The sequence below is a fragment of the Ziziphus jujuba genome, chromosome 10 (genome assembly GCF_031755915.1).
Source record: "Ziziphus jujuba cultivar Dongzao chromosome 10, ASM3175591v1".
In the NCBI taxonomy this organism is placed as follows: Eukaryota; Viridiplantae; Streptophyta; class Magnoliopsida; order Rosales; family Rhamnaceae; genus Ziziphus; species Ziziphus jujuba.
The window spans coordinates 13,005,065-13,026,964 of NC_083388.1; the positions used below are offsets into that span (position 1 = coordinate 13,005,065).

Genomic DNA, 21,900 nt, shown 5'->3' on the forward strand with positions numbered 1-21,900 from the left:
TGAACTAAAATTGAGGACCCCACTTAAAAAAATTCAAAATTGAAAGCTTAAAAGGACCCAATTTAAAATTAAAATTAAAATTCAGGCACTTGAGAGAAAAAAATTATGGACCCAATTTAAAATTGGGAGCAAACTAAGAGGAATAACGTGTGGTTAAAACTGTAGTTAACCCAAATAAAACAAAACTGAGTTTCAATTATTCATAAACATAACGTTTCCGTTTAGCGTTCGAGTCCTTGGAATCCAGCTCAAGAGCAAGCTCAAGCTGGACCGAAGACTCTTTTGGGATCAACGTTCTCCTAGAACCGGAACCTTTACCAATAACGTGTGGTTAAAACTGTAGTTAACCCAAATAAAACAAAACTGAGTTTCAATTATTCATAAACATAATTTGGTACATTAGGGAACATAAATTCCTACAATAAATTCAGTTAGAGCATTATAATGCACCCAGCATTTGAATATGAACTATTAAGTCTCATCTGAAGATGCAATGCTATTCAATCTACATTGCCATTCATTTTAGTGGCCTGTAAAATTTCTAAGCCTCAGGGTCGGTGGAATAAATGGGACTATCAAGCTCACCCATGCTTGCAGAAGCAAAGGACTGAAATGACTCTACCGTCGAGAGTGAAGAAACAGTCTCATCTGAATCTGAGACGGCAGTGTCATGTAGAATGATGTTATTTTCATCAATTTCAGATGTCTCTGACTCATCTGCTCCAGAAAGTAGTTTACTAATTGCTGATTTTGCAGTTTCAACAAACCATTCATCCTCTGGGAGCGCACTAAAAATGAAACCAATTTAAGGTCAGTAAACAGAAGTCAAAAGAGAAAAGAAATGGAACTCTAGCCACCCAAACAGAATTTACCTTTGTGGATCTATGCCTCTAGCAGAGAAGGTCCTAATTGCACGGGCATTTATGGCTGATGCAATCTGGTGCACAGACTTAGATGGGTATCCCGCAAAACGTGCAATTTCAACAGTGAAGTGCATATCAAGAATTAACTGCAACATAGAAGACTGAACGATCAAGATCCACATCTAGCATTGTTATGGGCATTGTTATGGCTGTTGACACAAAAGTTGCCCCAAAAAACACTTCTAGATGATAATCTTGTGGTAGAGTATTTCGAGATAAAGTTAATTTAAGAATTGAGAGCATTTAAACCATGATATGTTTGAACTTGGAGCATGACTACACTAGCTTTTGAACCCAAGGCAGAAACGAGGTAATAACTTCACTAATTATATTTTCAGTAAAACACATAGCAATATATAAGGTTCATCCTTCAGCAATGCACAGCAAGCAAACAAAACCATTTTCAATAATATTGCAGGGACATTTGCCAAAATTTCCTAGAAAGCCACTTGATGGAGATCCTGGCAACTGATAAGGGCTTCCAGATATTATAGACAGCAGGCACTTGAATTAAATTAGTAGACTTTATCATTCATATTAATATTTTTATTGATTTATGGAATCTAATCAAGAGGTTTTTTTTAGTTAAAATTCCTAATGGATTTCATTTCCTTATTAGTTTAGGATTGCCTTCTATATAAATAGCAAAAGATGTAGACCATGATTCCTGAATATTTCAGATAGATTTTCTCTCTCTTTTTCTCTTCCTCCTTTCTCCCTCCACTCGTGTTCTTTTCTTTACCTTCCCTAGGCTCTATATCACCTCTACACATTTAAGCAGCATTACTTACATGAAAGAAGCACAAAACCAACAATTAATTTTCAGAAAACCACCAAAGAATAATTAGAGAACTCTAGTTCACTGTTTTAGAACTCAGCTACTCAACAAGAATTCACCTTAGACCAGAAAAGGATAAACATTAAGCAAAAATATGGATAATCTTATAGCCTTAAGTGAAGTCATAAAAAATAGTAGTTCTTATGCCCTTACCATCACAAAACCAACAACTAATTCTCAGAAAGCCACCAAAGAATAATTAGAGAGCCTAGTTCACTGTTTTAGAACTCAGCTACTCAACAAGAATTCACCTTAGACCAGAAAAGGATAAACATTAAGCAAAAATATGGATAATCTTATAGCCTTAAGTGAAGTCATAAATAATAGTAGTTCTTATGCCCTTACCATCTTTTCTATCCACGGCCTGCACTAGATATAAAATAGAAAGTATTGAATAGACAACTGTTAAGAAAACAAAAGAAGTTGAAATCCTCGTTTCCCAATGTTATAATCATCATAAAATGAAAACACTGATTTCAGGAATGCAGACTTCAAGAAACATTCAAAAAAAGTTTTTTTTCGTGCTAAGGATAAAATACTAACTTTCGTTATGTACATGCCAGCATACACAAACACAACAAATCTACCATATCAACAGCCTTGGTATTAGCAAACATGATAACTTCTCTTCTATTAATAAAAGGTTACGTCAGATATAATGAGAACAGTCTTGTTCTCAGGCCAAAAGGACCAAAAGCCTTTATTCTTAATGTTTTCAACCTATCCATGTAATATTATGTCATGAAGGCCATTGTTTTAGCAGTTATTTTTAGGGTAAATTTCACTCTAGCCTCTTTTGTTTTGCATTTTTGCTGAAATGTATCTCTACTTTGGAAATAGCCCCACACATTTTATTTTTGTTTTGCTTTAGCCCCATTTAATGGTCAAACCATTAATCAGCTAATATTTTGATTTAAATTAACTTTTTCACTCCAAACAACAATTATAATCTCATTTTATAATTTTTTTTTTTTAGACATAAATATTATAAAAAGGAATTTGTAGCTAATAAATAAAAAATATATATATTATTATTCTTTGTAAATAGGTTGTTTGTTTATGTGGATAAGAAAACATGGTAAAAGTATTATTTTGAGTGAAAAAATATAAGTTGACTAAAGTTTGACTAACATTAGGGGATAAACTGAAACAAAAATAAAATGTGAGGGGCCTATAATGAAATTTTTCAAAAAAAAAAAAAAAGGGGGGAAAACAGTAGGAGTTATAGTGAAATTGTCCCCATTTTTATTAGCATGCAGTATAAAGACCCAACAAAGATAATTTTCCAATAACATCCAAATTTATAGAATTTATCCACACAAAGAAAACAAGCCTTTGCTAGGAAATAAAATTTTAGCCAGGAAAGGACATAAAAAAGGGCAGATTTGAAACAATAAGCACCTGCTTCAACCCAAATGGCTGAAGAGAACCTGAATCATCCTCAAAAACACCCCAGAACTCTTGTTCATCAGATAACCACATGACAACTGTCTCTGTCAGCCTAGCAAGCAAAATCTTCTGTATTTTCTCTTTCCCAAGTAAAACATCTCCAGCCACAGTTGCTAACTGCTGCAGTTTTGCAAATAATGCCTGCAATAAGAGCAATAGATCTCATAATGCAGACCACAAATAGAGAGCAGCAAGGCATGTATACAACATAAAGAAGTTGATTGCTAATGAAAGATAATGGTTCATGCTATTTTCAAAGCTACCCATAAGCTAAATTAGATATTCCAACGACACTTAAAAAGGAAACACAAAGTACAAATACACATATATCCTTCAACAGCACTTTCTTAAAGCACCTGTTATTTTCCAGCAATAGATTCATTGCCAACAAAAGAGAAGTAAAAATTATAAAAACACAATCCCAACCTGTAATTTTTTAGGCTGATCTGGCATTAAAACAAAGAATAATATGTTGCAAGAAATTTTAACACAGCCAAATGAGCCCACACAAAAGGGTGCCAATGTCCTAACAAGCCATTGCATGTAAATATCTCAATTCAAACAAGTTGATATACAATTTTGTCATAAAATGAAAAGAGCACAGTGAATGGCATTTTAACAAATGAAGGACAGAAACATGAGGTAAGTTACTATAGTTAAAGTAACTGTACATATACTGCAAATTTATTATAGAAGCTACATATACATGAACCTAAAATCTTAGCAGTACCGAAGAACAAAGCACTAAACAAGACCTGAAACGGCAGAGAAGGCAAAGGGTCAGATCCCCATTGTTCCTCCCCATCCCTATTTACATATATCTGTGCATCCAATCGTGTTCTTCCTTCTCTTGAATAGATGAAACTCAAAACATATTGCCTGCAGAAATGATCTCGAAGCTCATCAAATGAATGCTGCAAACGGCGCCTCCACTCCTTTAATTCTGCAGCAGTGCTTGGATGAGACATAATATTTTCAGCAGATCCACTTCCTGTTTCCTCACTCTCACTCTGTTGCTTCCATACAGTTATCACAGCATTTGGTAACAGTTCATCCATGATTGTAAATGCTATTCCTAAGATTGAAAGCTGTTCTGCATCAGTCTCAGCTCTAAGCACCACATCTTTCAGCTCTGTGAGATTGTCATCATCAGAGGGTCCTGGTAGGGCTTTGATTAAAGCATCCATGTATTTATCAAATAGCTCTCCAATTCTAATCAAAATATTTCCTCCAAAATGCCAAATCGTCAATGGTGTAAGCTGTTCCAAAATATCCTGCAAAAGGTTTTCAGCTCCCATTTATATTTTCAAATTAAGAGAAACTGATACCAAAGAATTCCTTGACAAATCATTAAATTTAAGTTCTATAGATCTGACAAGTGGAACTTTAGATGTGCCCACATTCAAAGACATTCACAAGAAAGAAGATGCAAGTCTGTTTAGGCATGTCTAAATAAAAAGTTATAGAATCATTGAAATGTCCAAAAACAGCTGTTTCAATGATTTTAAATTATAAAAATTTCACTTCTGGATGCTCATGTGAAGATCGGACAAAGCCAGGAACAAATACTGAATGAAATACAAAATTTGGATTATGACCAAAATACCCTCTTAAGAAATTGGGGTCAACTATGAAAGGATCATATTTCCTATACCGTTTCTTCGATGATAATTGTAACTTTTTTTTCAGAATATTTCTTTTGAAGTAACAAGTTAATTATTTAAGTCTTACTCAAGTTTGAAATTTAAGTAGAACCAAAATATGTGCAAAAAGGAAACTTCTTTGGTGACTTAAGAAGATGGATGCAAAGGTCTAAATCATTCTTAAAGTGGAAGCCAGGTCAAATGAACTTACTTCAACAATAAACATAAATCTTATTCCACTATCAACAAGCACATTATCTGATGATGTTGCAAATGCAGATAATGGAGATGCAAAGCGAGGTGAAAATGGCATGCTCCCATCAGGTTCCACCAAGTCAAGAACAACTTTTCTAGCTCGTCTGAAGTTCAATTCTAAAACTTCTTCAAGAAAAGGACGCAAGAGAACCAAAATCAGTTTTGACAGTTTCAGTCCTTGAGACACAAGTTTTAAACAGTAGCTCAGACTAGCCTGAATGCATATGCTAACTGCACGTAAAGCAGAAACTGACTCGGACGATGGAGCATTCTCTTTGACCATCCTTACAAAGAATTCGATTTCCCACTCTGCCCATTGAACAACTCTGTTGGTATATGCAGGATTGTCACCAAATATCGAACCAGATTCCTTTGTTGTCAGTGAGATTATAGAAAACACGATCTTAGATAATGTTGCTGGATATGTTCTCGGGCAGACAGAACAAGAAGGAAGAAAAACCTCGATACCCTTTTGAATGCGAGCACCATAAAACTTCAGCAGTAACTGATGTGCCAAAGGACCTTTCCCAAGTCTAATTAAACTTAATAAGGCTTTCTTCAACTCAACAACACTAATATAAGGTTGTTCAGCAATGCCAACTAACTGTTCCTCAAGTGCTGCTTTTCTTCTCAAGAAAGCACATTTATATGAGGATCCTACTGTTGATGAGGTATCTTCTGAGATTTTCAGCTCTGGAGAGTTTCTTTCTTCAGCATCTAAAGCCTCTAGTGCTTCCTCCACTTTATGTTCAGCCAAGAGAATATCAATATTTTCCAAAAACGAATTGTGATCATCTACTTCATTAAGCAAGGGATCTTGAAGTTCATTATTGTCAGGGTCTTGCTGAACTTGATGGGTGTCACCAGTAGTTTGATTCCACTCTTCTAATTCACGGCATACTCCAGTCATTAAATCCTGCACAAGAATCCCTTGAGCTGAAACATTTTTTCGCAGCTCAATTAATTCATGCTCCATTTCAATTGCTTCTTCAGATAGCCTACAGTTATCACAAAGATCAACAATACAATATGCATACACAGTTTGCTGGAGGTAAAGAAGCAAAAAACAACAGAAAGTAAAGACATAGGACGAAACTTTCAAAGGCAGTCGCTTTCTAAGTTTCCTTGTTTAAAAAAAATAAAAATAAAAAAAAGAAAAAGGGGATATAGACTGATTACACATATAGGGTTAAATATTCTGGTGGCCCTCTATTAATATCAAATATGAATGCCAATTTTTAATTCCTTTTTTTTTTTTAGGTGAAATGAATCACTAAATTTTAAAATTTTAACCAGTTAACCCTTAACGAGATACTTAACCCAAGGATTGGAAATAAAAGTGCGACATGTACCCCAGAATTTCACTCTCTTAACACTTCTTGAAAAACAACAGAAAATTTGTATACACATTGAGTTGATAAGGAATAATGAATCAAGGGGCAGAAACATCATTATCTTTTCTTTAACATATACCTCATAATTTAGTGTCATGGGATTACCTCAAGAAAGCCAAGCATTTTGTCTGCATATTGCCACATAAGTTCTCCACAGCATCCTTCAAATCCAAGAGCTCGCAGCAAAGCTGTCTAATTCCCTGCAGAAACAATCAGTCAGAAAAGATCCATCCAGCAAATTTAGTATCTTCCCACACACAATTTCACACATATAACATATGGTAAACCACAATAACAATTCCAATGACCTAGTGCAAAAAAACATCTGCACTCCCCATATATATGAGCAGGACACTGTCTGTGGAGTCAATTTGCATTGGTCGTAAGAGCTGAGAAGCAATAAATAAATAAATAGATAAATAATAACAAAAAGTTACTAGGAAGACAAAACTCATTGACTTAAACCTAGGAAAGCAAATTTATTGTGCAAATTATGGAAGAAATAACCATACGACTCAACACACTATCCAAAACAAACTGTTAAAAAAATAATAATAATATTCTATATAAATGTTATTATGTCGGTACAGACCTTAATAATGCATGAAACTAATAAACATAATTGGGATTGAAATACCCATGACAAGAATCTATAGTAGCATATATCCATCAGTACACATATCATGGCTGAACAATCCAGTTGAATACGCAAATTGGACTTTTTATATAAGTCAGCGTTACCAATGATGAGCATAATGTAAAATGAATTAGTATACGAATATCCAATTTAAGAATATGTAAGCTAGGTTGTAACATGCAATCAGCTTGGGGTATTCAATTATAATTTTATAAATGGTAAATGGTAACATGACCATCAAAATTAATGAAATCATTAACATCAAAATGAAGTAATCTTCAAAAGTTGAATGCAAAATGAATGGCAACAAATTCTTTTTTTGATAAGAAAACTTTATTTAGAATGAAAACCATTAAGTAGATACTTGAGAGCTCAAACGGCTAAAACAACAAAAGGATCAAATAAAAAATAGTTGAGAATATATGTGCATAGAACCATCCACCTGGACTTCCATATAAAACACCTATATCAGCTAATCCAAAAATAAGTCTCTACTAATACCTTACCCTAAAAAAATGACGTTTTTTATTATAAAACTCAAAATGAACTCTATCAGCAATCAACCAAATAAGTAATCATTCATTTTTGCAGGGGGGAAAAAAATTCAAATTTGGGAAAACCCAAATACCACGGGGCAACTTTGTTGAACAACATACAAGGCAAGTTGAAAAACACAGTACCCACATAGCAAAAAGCAACTCCCCCGTCTATTATTGTACTTTAGACTGTAAAACCAAAATGGAAAATGGAAACCAAAAAAATTGGCCTAAATAATCTACAATTCTGAAATTGGTTTGAAAAGCATATGAACTGGGTAAAAGGATAGCTGGTAGCAGACGAAAAGGGAAAACAAACTAACAAACAAATGAAAATCCAGTTGTGAATCTTGTATAGAGATTGGCCAAAAGAATAGATAAAATTTTGTTTCGATGCACATATCCATTTTAGACATTTTCTCAGAGACCAAACAGTTGGTAACAGAATGGGGAGGAGAAGATGAAAAGAGAGCAAACCTTCTCAGTGTGCGATTGGTGGAGAGAGTCGACCTTGGACTGTGGAGTTATGCTTTCTATGCATGGGAAGTCGTCATCTTCCTCACTGCTCTCCATCTTCGACTTCGCTTGTGTTTCAGTTTCACCTTCGGTAGCTGAGCTAAACCATCAGAGAGTGGAGAGATTTAAAACGATTGAAAATAAATAAATAAATAAAGAAGCCTTTTTTTTTCTTTTTTCATTTTTTCATTTTTTTTTTTTTTTGGTAATAAATATTAAATAGATGCCTTTAATTCAAACAAATTCTTTATTTTTAATTTTTTTTATTTTTTATTTAGAGCGTAATGATTCGAATATGGGATTTATTGTCCGAAGAAACTGTGGATTTATTATCACTGGGGAACTGGCACTGGCAGGCAATATTGCCAGCACACAAATAAAAATGAAATTTTGCATGGTTTAGAAATCAAAACGCAACATTTTGCATTCAAAACATTTAATAAGTTTATTTTTAAAATAATAAAATTGGAAAAATATGTATATTTATATATATATATTAAAAAAATTTAAAAATGAAAATTTAAAAATCTGTATGTATATTAAAAAAATGTTTCTTTTATAAAATAATAAAAAATTGAAATTTGTTTGAATTAAAGAAGTAGGGAAAAACATATCAATTTATATTTTATTTATCAGTGCACAAATATATCTTTTTAAAAAAAAATTATTTATGGAAGATAATTATTTCATAAGCTAATGTAAATATTTTTGCAAAGAAAAAAAAGCTAATTAAGTATTACTCTTTTAATAAATCTAAAAAAAAATGAAATTTGAAAGGAATAGTTTTTTAAAAATATTATTTTCTGAATAATTTTTTTAAAAGTCTACTAAATATTTATTTTTTAAATTTCAAAAATTCAAAAAATATTTATTTTTATAAAACAGAGGAAGTAGAAAAAAATAATTCTCGTACGGTTTTAGTCATATAACTAATTTTGTTTCCAATACCTATTATTCATTTTTAGCTATTTCAAATGATATATTCTGATCCATTTATAATAAATCAAATGAAAACCGTTTATATTAGAATTAAAAATAAACATAATCATATTAGAATTAAAAATAAACATAAGCATACTTTACAAGCTTATATATATATATATATATATATATATATAAAAGAAAATGTTTCGATGTTTTATTAGCTTATTTATTTATCAGTTGGACAATTTTCAAATTATTTCAGAAATTAAAATTTGTAAAAATATTAATTTTTTTCTGTTTTCTTTTAAAAAAATTTAGTTCTTTTGATAAGTTATGAAATTAAATATTCCATTCATATATGTTTTTAAATATTAGTGTAGATTTTTAAGATATTTTATTCTTAATAAATATTTGTTATTGTATAATTTGTATTAGAATATAATGAATTTCGTGAATGGAATTTGGAAATGTGTTTGAGAACTGATTTTTTTTATAGTACCTTTATTCATAAAATGTAATTTTTATTTTTAAATTTGATAAAAATATTGCTGTCATATGTGTATTAATTTTTTTTTAAAAAAATTTATTCTTAAAAAAACTTACAATCTAATGTTGTAGTATAAAAATTGTAAAATAATTATTTAGAAAAGAAAAATATTAAAAGATCTATATAATAATAAAAACGTTTGTAATATTATTTTTTTTATGGCGTTGAGTGCCAAAGTGTGTCCAAAAAAATAAATAAATAAATAAATAGGGACCAAATTGTCTCATTTTGGTCACTAAGCCCTGCAAATCTCAATTTTATCCTTGTAATTTAACCACTATACTCTCAATTGATGATGCAAATGACATTCATGTGTCATTTCCATTAGGAAATTAAGATAAGAACCAATGCTAGACCTTTCCATTTATTTGAGGACTAAAGTGAGATTAAAAAAAAAAAAAATGAGGGACCAAAATGAAAAAAGTCCTATAGTTCAAAGTTTAAAGATTAACAGTGAGAATTACTCTTTTTTATTTTTATTTATCTTTTTTAATTGGATTGCATTCAATCAAGACTCTCATTGACCCAAAAAAACAAAAAAAAGGGAAAAAAAAAACAAAAAAACAAAAAAACAAAAAAACAAAAAAACAAAAAAAAAAGGGGGAACAAATCAAGACTCTCCAACATGACTACTTTTGTCCACCGGTACAAGAAACATGCTAACAAAATTCTTTATCTAGTTATTTGCTTTCCGGTCCCAAATTTTGGTATAGTCTCGCCCACCATTAAAAAAATATGATAATATGTATTTCATTTACAACTTATATTACCATTAAAAAAAAAAATTTACTACTTTTATGTCATTGTGTATATTCTTATCTAAAGATACATTCACTTTAAACAGGAACACAATGGTAAAAGTTATAATTAGAAAAAAGGGTTGTGATAAATTCTGTTCATTTTATATAACAAATTATGTTTAATATGATTGAGATTATTAAAAAAAAAAATTTATCTACAGCATTATATTCATCAAATATTTCCAGACTCATAATATATTAATTACTATGAAAGGAAATAAATATATATTGATATATATATATATATATATTTTATTAAAGCAATTATTTATTTATGGTGTCAAATGCAACATTAATCCATTCATATTCGTGTCGTGGTTTAAATACCTCGGCTTGTAAAAAATATGAACTAATTTTTAATAATAATGTAAAGTTAACAAAATATTCATTAAACTTATTTATCAAATAATATAAAAAAAAATAATGTTGTAACAATTAATTGACTTATTTATTTTAATTTACTTATCATTGAAAGCTAATATTTAACCAATAATATATCATATGTATCCTTTGGTAAATATTTTTTTAACATTTTGATGTCTGTGGTATACTAAATTGTTAATACAAATTTACTAATTTATTCTTAATTGTTAGTTTTTTGTAGTTTAGAAGTTAACTGTAATACTAACGGTTATTTCCCCTTTAATATTCTGTATTTTTTTGGATTAAGGCATATAATTATAATTAGAAATCTCTCTCAACATAAAAAATAAATCAGTTAACAAAATAAAGCAACTATCCAAACAAAACTGTAGTCTGAGCTCAACAGAATTAATTATGTAAAAGCATACAAAAACACTCAATAGAGAGGAGATTATGAATTTGTAAGTTTTACAAATACATGTTTGTGCTAGCAAAAGAATCAATTCTAACTGGCATATTACTGGCTGGATTAGTTCTACTTATTCCTGATAACATGCTCGGCTAGAACTCAACAAAATATTATGACACTGCAAAAAACCATATCTGACATCATCGCTCCATATTCCCATGCTGATTTGTTAGAAGCCCCAAAACTGAAACATGTAAAAGGATCTTCAATTAAACTGGATACCAAAAAAACTTCTGTGAGCAAGAACTATTCTCCCGCAACTCATAATATTTGAGAAGATTTCATTAAGACAATGAAATTCTTAAAAGCAGGTTCTAGACTCAAGCTTTATGAGTGATTAGGGAATCGACACACGAGAAGAAAACAACTTAATAAAAAAAGAGGCACTACCTCAAATTATCACAACTCCTTATCATCATCAAGCTGTGCCTTTGCAGCTGCTTTTTCAGCTTCTTCCAAGACAAAATTTCTAAGTGATTCCAGGTCCCGTTTGCCTGATCATATGCATGTTAAACAAAAATGCACAAGATTTACGATTACATTAGTTCTAATAATTTATTGAATTCTTTTAACTCAAGCCAACAAAATAAAATACAGAGAAGATGGTACTTTTAAACAGTGATACTACAGAAATAATCCACTTAGTTCTCAAGGGATGATGGCCCAAGAGAAAATCAAATCACAGGAAAAACATATGACTTCAACGACACCTATGGATAACATTTCGGTGCTTGAAAAACTGTGAAAAGGATAGAAAATAAAGTGAAATTTTGATCAAGACACCTAAGATATTTGCTCTAATATGTGGTATCATACTTCATTTAAAAGACACAATACCATTTCACCATTACCGCAAATATGAATGGCCAAAGCTGGTATCATCACCATTATTACCATTATTTTATCATTGTACATAACTTAGATCCTGGTCCTGGAAAACTGTACTACACTGTAAGAAGTTTCACCATTGCATCCAACTGTTTCTATCAGAAAAGCATATATTCTGCCACAACCATAGCATCAATGACATTGCCATTGTTTCACAAGGTTACCAACAATGCATATGCTATCATCATGATCATCAGTTGAATAAATAACATTATTATCACAATCAAATCATTGCCAATGTCACTAAACACCATTCACACCATACCAGTTGCACTGAATGGAAATTCACATTTTATGATGACCATTATCAAGACCTCAAGATCATTATCATCCTCACCTCTTTCGTGGTTATCACATTAATGAATGTGAAACTACTGATTGCATTTATAAAAAACAAGTGTAACTTAGTATTTATATTCAAGCTTAAATTCAACACTTTAAAAGTTAGGAGCTCAAAAATGATAACTTTCATCCAAAATGTCGAATTGAACTTCAATCTTAGTCTCTGATGTGTATCACTTCAAACAGAACTGCAACAATCTTTTGGGAAAAAGAAGAATAGAACAGAACTGCAAAGAGCATTTCAATCTTTTTTGCATACTGAATTTTGTAGAGATTAGCCTTTCAATAATTTGCAATACTCTACTGATACAAGAATAACATTAAACGAATTAAAAAAATACATGAATAGATTCAGGCTCAAAGAAGGTTCACCGGATAAACCTCCTTTATCAACCCTATACTGCTTCAAGGGCTAACACTTAAAAATGTATTAGTAGCCTGTATGGGGCTACTGAACTACTAAACCCAATGTGAGCAAAGTGAATCCTATATTTTAAATTTCCAATAATGGAAGTCCTTAAGGCAAAACCAATAGGTCAACTTAATATGAGTCTGGTTGTATATAAATATATTGTTTATCTTCTTTCCAGCATCACAAAAAGCTTATATATGTATCATTCTCTTCATACCAATAACTTTGATTACATCCGTAATTGTTGGCGTCAATATATCATTTGCAAATTGTAAATATGGTAGTCAACAATTTTATGAGTTCATATGAAACACGTATTAATTTACTTCTTTTCTTTAAAACTTTTACATGGATCACCTTCAAAAAGCATCTAGAACCAGTGTTAGCATTAGATCTCAGGAAGTAAAATTAGTATTGCGAGTTCCCTTATCTCACCTATGAAACACAAATTACAAACCTAATCTATGGCCTTTTTAGAAGTTAAAAGGTAAAAGGAGCAAAGTTCTTTAGTTGTATTTGGCAAAGCACTAACACTTAAGTACACTGAATTGTTAACAGACCAGAGAAAAAGAATAAAAAAAATAAAAAATAAAAAGAAAGGCAAAAGGGTCTGTAATAATGCAATATTTGAAAGGCAAAGTCCAGATAAATTCAAATAGCATAAAAGTGAAGAATTACAATGGATGAACAGTTCATGATCCAAACAATGCTAAAAGTAAAACAGCAGCTAACTATTGAAATCCAAGCAAGTAGAGAGTACATATGTTAACAGTGATTACAGTGGATGAAAAGTTGAAAATACAAAGCAATTCATCCAGCAAAGATGGAACGTTAATCATTACCTTGATACTTCGCAAGTTCTTCACCTTCATAGAATAGCTTAAATGTGGGATATGAATGGATATCAACTTTTGTACATACTGGTTTACTTGTACTGCAATCAACTTCCCCAATCTCTATTTCGTCTTCACCTTCCATTGCCTTTCCAAGGTCCTCCCATAGTGAACCCAAGTTCTTACTAATACCAAGGGTTATCATTACAAGCAAGCATCAGTGCAAAGCAACAGTCTTTAAAATGAATTGGCTCAATTATAGAATTTGAGAAGTTTGACAGAGATGGGATATTACTTACCAATGTTTACACCATGGAACACAGAATTTAACAAACCACGCAGTGTCTTTCTCCTTCACCTGTAAGAACACATAAATTAACACAAAAGCAGTGAGCAAAAGCAAGGTCTTCACCTTCTTGTTCATTGGCTGGGATACATTTTTGAATTACTTCTTACTCACTAAAATACTCAATTTCACTCAGACTTTTCGAAGAAAACCATTCAATTATCGCTAGTACAAAATCTAACAAATTCTTCCTCCTAAAAGAAAGAAGGGGGAAAAAAAATAAAAAGCAAAAACAAACCAAAACAAAACAGTATAGCCATGAAAAAATATTTTATGAATAAATTCTTGGCCCTTAATGGGTGATATAATTGAAGGACATCCACACTCGACGATAAATCAAAATCTGACTAACAATTGCATACAAATTACATGATGCGAAATCCAAATATATCAACATGGAGAACCAAATTGTGAAACATACTAAGGCACCAAAAATGTTACTCAACTCTACTACTTGAGCATAGTTAACCAATCAATAAATATGATTTATGTGAAATCAGATAACATGCACTGAACTATAATGCCTCTGGAACTTTAAACAGAGTGCTGCTCAAAGTATAGTGCATTAATGGTGTATCCATACTTGACTTTGAATGAGAACATAGTATTTCAAAGGCCTAAAATTAAAATTGGTTTTCAGTGCGCTAACCTTGTCAGAGAAGGTGTCAGCTGTAAGTGCTAAAACCTCAGCTTTAGTACGAACTGTTAGACTCAGGACAAGGAGAAATGAGAGGAGAACAAAAGAACCTAAGTGGGCTTTCATAGCTGATTCTCAGGTTCGTAATCCTTTTCCTTTATGCAGGAAGATGTTGCTGAGAAAAATAGATGTCAAACCTCTTGATGAAAGCTTAGTCATTGAGAGAAAAATAATAAAATAAAATAAATATATATATGTATATATATATATACATATATATATATATATATATAAAGCATGGAAAACACAATGAAAACTCCACCTAAGAAAGATTATGACTATTTCCAATTCTGTAATATGTCTTTATTCTTCTATTGATTCATTAAGTAAGAAAGTTACAATACCAACACAGCATAAATCACAACCATGCGTGGACATTAATCTGAAATGGAAAAGTAAGTGTAGCGTTCATCAAAAACAAGTTAATGCAGATCATAACCTTTTCTTCAATCCATAGCAAGAAGAAGATGAGACGCATTAAAACAAAGTTTACAAGTTTTTATAATCAAGCAGCAATCCAAAAACAGATTTCAAACACCAGCAATAATTACAACATACGAGGAATGGAATTAAAATCCCCAAAAAACTTGGAATATCGTCAGCAGCAGCTATTTTCTTTCTAATCCTTTATCAGTATAATTGAGAAGATTCTAAACCATGAATGCCCACGCCACAAATCCACCACAAAAAAGGAGACAACATATACTTGCAGCGATATTCCATAAAAATAAAAAAAATAATTTAAAAAAAAAAGCACAGAATAAATTTTGATGAGATAAACCCATAAACATAAGCCATATCAGAATTTTCCACATCATCTCTCATTCATGCGTAGATTAAACGAGCCTTTTCAATCACAGCAATTTAAGCAACGACAATTGCAATGCAACCATCATTCAACATCATCTAGAAGATTTCAAAGGAAAGAAAAAAAAATAAAAAATAGAAGCTTACAATCAGTCCCGCTACCACTCTTCGATCAAATAAAGAAGAGAACCCTCCACTGCAGCGCAGCCAGTGACTAGTCGCTTAGATTTTCGCCGACGAATACTCTGGTGCCGTCGATTCAACCACCGAATGGCATGAGTGCAGACAGAGCTTTGGAGACTGGGATGAGAGATCTCTAAGTCGGACACGAAAGAAACAGAAAGAAAAAGAGGAACTGCTTCGGCTTCAAAATAAAGGGCACCGGAGATGCTCTTAGGCTTTTTCTCCGCCTTTTGTTTTCCCCTTGAATTATTTTACATACTAAGAGCCCGTTTGGTTGTAATTTTTGGAGTTTAAAAACCCTGTAGAAAGGGCAAAAACAGTTTTTAAAATGTTTGACAAAAAGGATCTAAAACCATTTTTTAGTAATTTTGTTATAGAAAAATTATTTATTTGGTGGTTTTGGAAAAAAAAAAATGTTATGGATTGTTTGGTAAGAGGGAAAGTATTGAAAGAAACTGATTTTTGGAATTCAGTTTTCTAATAATAAATTTTTTTGGTATTTTTTTTTACAGTATTTGGTTAACTATAGAGGAAAATATGATTTATAAATAATTAAATAAATTTATATATTAAAATTAAAAAATAAAATTGTATTTAAAAAAATACTTAATATTAGTTTTTCAGAAAATTTTAGAATGATACATTTTTAATAGGAGCTATTTTCTCCGTCAATTTACCACATTATAACATTTATTTTTTACTTAAACTCATAAATTATTTCTCTTAAAAAATATCTAAACATGAAAAAATTTTACTTTCCTAAAAAATTTTAAATTTCCACTAATTTTTTCATTATCCAAACACTCCATTAAGATCTAGTTTGGTATTATTTAAATTTTAAAAGAATTAATTATAATTGTGCTAAATAAACAATTACCTATGACTGCTGAACAAATAATTAATTAAATATTTGATACTTATATTTATAGAAGTGTTATAAGATGTAAAAGTTACATATAAATGTTTAATAATTTATTAAACTAAATTGGGGTAAATTTTAAAATTACTAAAATAAATATAATGCATATAAGTTATTTTTCAAATAATAATTTTTATGCAGTTATGTTATAATATTTTAATACTAAAATTGAATTAAAAAGTATTAATTAGAATATGTAATAAATTATCAATAATTATATTAGAGTTTTCATTTAAGTTTATATCTATAAGAGAGTTTTAATTTGTAAATATGATGTGGTATTATATTAATTAATTAAGAATATTTTGGGAACTCAAATTTATCTGTCCTCGTTATAAAAGAATTGGATTTTAATTGTAAAAGCAGCTGTGCAGTTGTCCAAAAATAAAAAAATAATCAGAAACATATTATTTTACCAAACATGTTAATGCTTCTGAAGTTTAGAAGAACTGATTCTAGTCCTTCTAAAAGCAATCCCAAACTAGCCCTAATTAGCTGATATTTTCAAAATTACTTAAAGCAGACTGTAAATATCATTTTAGAAGTGATTTTGAAAAGACTAAAATCACTTTTAAATAATACAAGTATTTCATATAATATTTGATTAAAAAATATAAAAACCACTTTTTAGTGATTTTATCATTGAAAAATCACCTATTTTGTAATTATAAGATAAGCATTAATTAACTCTTGAAAAATTAGTCGAAGGATCCATAGTTGCTATCTATTATTATGTTAGAAATATTATATGTATTTTTTTTTTTTGGTTTAAATTCTTTTATATTAATGATTTTGTTGTAGAAAAATCACATATTCAGTGATTCTATATAAAACAAAAATTAGGTGATTATTTAAAAATCAATTGAATCGACTTTTAAAAATCACTCACAAACAGATTCTACAGCTTTGTTTGGTTGAGTGCAAGAATGGAAAGAAGAAAGGGAACAATGGAAAAATGAAGGGAGACGAGCAAATCCATTATCTTATTAGAATGGAAAAGAGGAGGGATAGAAAGGATAAGAGCGCCCTTTCCATCCAAAATAATCCCACATAAGTGTAGGATTAATAGAGGGATAAACTATACCAATATTAAAAATTATTAAGACTACTTTTTTAATCCTCCACTTACTAAAACCATTATTATTTACGGGATAAGTTTTTGAAATTATTATTTTTATCTATTATTTCATCTTTTTCTCTTTTTAGATATTTTAGACAAAATTTCAAAGCCCTTATTTAGACAAAAATTTCCAAAGCCCATAAATTAAAAAGTTTTTGCCTCATAAACCAAAATTTTCCTACCTATTCTCGGTACCAAAACACCCTTATCTCATTTGTATGGAGGATCCCTAATGATTTCCACTTTCTTCCTTCGATCGCATAAATATGCATAATACTTCCATTATTTCCCTGGTGATTTATGATTTCTAATACTCTCCCAATCTGACTTCATATAGGTTTGTAAACTAGCAATTTTGTAGCTAGAAAAATAATTTCGGTCCAATATTACTAAATATATTTTCTAAGCTTCCTCATTTGCTTCCCACTTGGTGCATCCTTCCTATTTTTAGAGCTTGCAAGTATTTAGACATCTATTTTCCTTCTTTCACCCTTTTTTTTTATTTTTTGGTTCAGAGTCCAATCATGAATTTGTACTGTTTTTGTTATTTATGGATGCTTAATTGGGGATTTTGGATTTTGGTTTAGTATAATTGCTTCGTGATGATGCTGATAGTGATTGGAACAGTTTTTAAAAGATTAAGTTATATTACCATGTATGGCTTTTGAGCACTCGGATAATTTGGACTTTTTCTTTTCTTTTCCTCTGTTGGGATTTTCTTCTACTTTTGGTCATAGGCTTTTTGTATTACTGTTTAAGGTTATCTTTGAATATGCTATTCGTATTTAGTTGAGATTACTTTGTTTCAATCATGAATGGAATGATATCCAGCATGTTAGGAAAAATAATTCACTTACTTATTTTTGCAGTTCCACAAAAAGAAGATATGAGTTGCTTTTGGGATTCATGAGGGTGATAGTAAGGATTGCTAATATCTAGTTAATTAATATGAGTCAATTACTGATAAATTAATATAATTGTTTGGGTATTGCAAATGCTAGAGGTATTGGCAAAAATCGTCAAAGAATTGTCATTTGTTTTTTTTTTAGGTTAATTTCACTTAAAACTTTTTAAGGTTTATCTAATAATTTAAGAGAATGTATTCAATTTAAATTATAATGGATTTAAAATAAGTTATAGATTTTAAGAATTTAATAGATTATTATAGAATTACATAAATTTCATAAAAAATTTATAAAAATCCAACAAACTGTTTAAAATTAAGGTTGGATTTCGTATTAATAACTTTATTCATTTTAAAATCCAATCAAATCCATAAAATCTATCATTTTTTAAAATAAATTAAAATTAATTATTTTTTAAATACCTCTAGATATTAAAAGAATTCTATAAAATTCTCATTGAATACAATTAGATTTTAATAAACTTTTAAAAAATCCATTAAAATTTAAATTAAATATCATTGAACTTGTATAAAATTATTTAAAATTTAAATCAAATACTTTTAAACTTTTTAAAATTATTTCAAACTCGAAGGGAGTGTATTCAATTAAGAATTTGATGGATTTAAAATGGGTTATATACTTTAAAGGATTTGATAGATTATTATGGAATTCCACAGATTTTATAAATAATTTATAAGAATTCAATGAAATCTTTAACGCAAAGGTTGGAATTCATATTAATAATATTCTTCACAATTCTACTTTCAAAATATTTTCAAATCTATTAAAATTCATCATTTTTAATTTTTTTTTAAATTAATGACTTTTTAAATAACTATAGATTCTAAAAACATTATAAAAAATTTTAAATTTGAATTTATATATTTAGATTAATTAAATTTGAAAATTAACTATATCTATATAATCCAGGAATAAAATTAAAACTATATATATATATATATATATGTCTTATAAATGACTACATTGAGATATTAAAATATTAATAGATTTCTATTATATAATATAAAAAATTCTATCAGAAGTAGCTTCGATTTTCTTATTTACTTTTTATATCAAAATATTTTTTAAATTAATTTTTCTTTGGAAAAACAAATTTGATTGGTTTTTAAGAAAAAAGGCGTGTTAAATACCATATAAAAATTTCTTATTATTTGTCCATTAGTTATTTTACTTTTCACTCTCAAATATTGCATGTAATCTTTTTATTCAAAAAACAATTATCAAATAAGTAAATTAGAAATACAAACATAATTATCAACATTAATACCAAAAAAATAGACAAGAAATTAAAGATACACATATTGAATAAAAATTGATTAAATAAATTTGGAATCATATTAAAAAGGAATTATTAAAGAAATTATTTTTTCTTACAGCATATAGAAAAAGAATCAAAAACAAAGTGAAATACAAAAATTATAAATTGGACAAAAAAATAATACTTCTAATAATTTATTATTATGTGTTACATAAATATATATATATATATATATATATATATATATATATATGTAAGATGATATGAAAAAGTTGGTAAATATTGAATTAAAGATCATAATTTAGAGATAAAAACATTATGGAGGATAATAATTTTTAAGGTAATAAAGCATTTTATTTAGGTAAAGCAACAACTAATTTTTTTTGTTTATCCTTTCTTCATTTTATAAAATATAATATTAGTTAATTAATTTTTAGCCAAAAAAAAAATTAAGGAGGATAATTAGTTTTTTAGGTAATAGAACATTTTATTTTGGGAGATCAACAACTAGTTTTTTTTTTTTTTTCCTTTTTATAACATATAATAATCAGTTTATGAATTCTCAGTCAAAGAAAAAATTAACAATTAATTTTTTGAATCATAGAGCATTTATTTTGGGAATTGGAACATAAATTAATTTTTTGTTATTTTTGAATTATTTTATAAAATATAATAATTAGTTTTAGTTAATGCACAAATAACTATTTATTTTATTATAATATATTTAGAAGTACAGTTTTTAAGACATATGAGACAAAGTTTCACTATTTTGAATGCACATTCCTTTTTTGATGGTTTACATACCTTTTTATCTTTTTAAAGTTGAGTCTAATGGAATATACTCAGTGATAGGAGATATTTTTTAAATGTTTGAAACTTTTGAGTATAATTTGAAATAAAGGTAAATTTATAGGTTTACATGATATTGACCCCTTTTTTAAGAGGTTTTGGCCTTTTAGTTTTGCTAACTATATGAACAAATAAAGAAATGAATATGTTATTAAACTTTTTTTTACCGGTATATGACAGCATTATTTTGCTCTTTTTTCTTTTGTTTTTTTTTATAAGTTTAATGGACCAAATACCGCTTGTCTCTTTATATGTAAAGAAAGATTTATTATATATCTCATACTAGACTCAGTGTTTTTTTTTTTTTTTTCAGAATAGTATATGAAGTTCACTTATTTTTATTTTATTTTATTAATTATAGTGTCAAAAGAGTTTTGTTAGTGTCTTTTAGCAATTTAATACATCAAATTTATGACAATTACTAAGAAACAAGTTTGAGTAAAAGAAAGTTGGAATGAAAAAAAGTGCAATTAGAAGGACATTAAGTTTTTTTTTTATTTTATTTTAAATGTTGTACCCTTTGTGTCATACAATTAAATTTCCATCCAATCATTCAAATGAAAAAAAAAAGAAGAATAAAATAATTTAGCCACTTTGACTTTGAAGTTATACTTATTGAATAAAAATTTTTTTCAAGTAAAACGGAAAAAAATTGAGTACCAAAAATATATTTAAGAAAAAAAAGAAATCATTTGTCATTTGGTTATTTTCATATTAATAATATTCGTTTAAACAATATAACATCCACACGAATTATAATGTAATTATATAACATTTATTATTATTATCATTTGATATTTAAAATCTTTTCCTTCTATTTTTCTTTTAATACCAAACGAAGGATAGAAAGTCCTTCATATCATACCCAAAAGGAGGAAGGGTGAATATACGTCTTTCTGTCCTTCCATTTTTCCTTCTTTCCTCCCTCTTTCATATTCCCTATTTTCCATTGCTTTTACCAAACAGAGGATAAGTGTCAGTTTGAGGTAATTTTGAAAAACTAAAATCACTTTTAAATAGATGGAA

General features: G+C 29.1%; 2 protein-coding genes across 4 annotated transcripts; both read right to left on the minus strand.

Moving 5' to 3' along the window:
• Positions 1-353: 353 nt before the first annotated feature.
• Positions 354-8,325, minus strand: LOC107416523 (exocyst complex component EXO84C). The gene is made up of 7 exons (XM_016025018.4): positions 8,153-8,325; positions 6,608-6,702; positions 5,065-6,106; positions 3,966-4,484; positions 3,163-3,351; positions 873-1,009; positions 354-788 (listed from the first exon to the last, which is right to left on the minus strand). Exons 1-7 carry the CDS (start codon positions 8,246-8,248, stop codon positions 542-544), a joined length of 2,325 nt encoding a protein of 774 aa, XP_015880504.2. The 5' UTR covers positions 8,249-8,325; the 3' UTR covers positions 354-541.
• A 2,879-nt stretch (positions 8,326-11,204) lies between these two features.
• LOC107416507 (protein disulfide-isomerase 5-1) lies at positions 11,205-16,069 on the minus strand. Of its 3 annotated transcripts, XM_025073201.3 has the most exons (7): positions 15,767-16,069; positions 15,075-15,194; positions 14,765-14,927; positions 14,069-14,127; positions 13,779-13,954; positions 11,685-11,788; positions 11,205-11,478 (listed from the first exon to the last, which is right to left on the minus strand). In XM_025073201.3, the coding sequence occupies exons 3-6, from the start codon at positions 14,876-14,878 to the stop codon at positions 11,694-11,696; spliced, it is 444 nt and encodes a 147-aa protein (XP_024928969.1). In that variant the 5' UTR covers positions 14,879-14,927; positions 15,075-15,194; positions 15,767-16,069; the 3' UTR covers positions 11,205-11,478; positions 11,685-11,693. The 3 variants fall into 3 exon arrangements, with proteins under 3 accessions (XP_024928969.1, XP_024928970.1, XP_015880479.1); XM_025073202.3 differs by lacking the exon at positions 15,075-15,194 and having other exon boundaries at positions 11,205-11,508; XM_016024993.4 differs by lacking the exon at positions 15,075-15,194 and having other exon boundaries at positions 15,767-16,065.
• Positions 16,070-21,900: the final 5,831 nt, after the last annotated feature.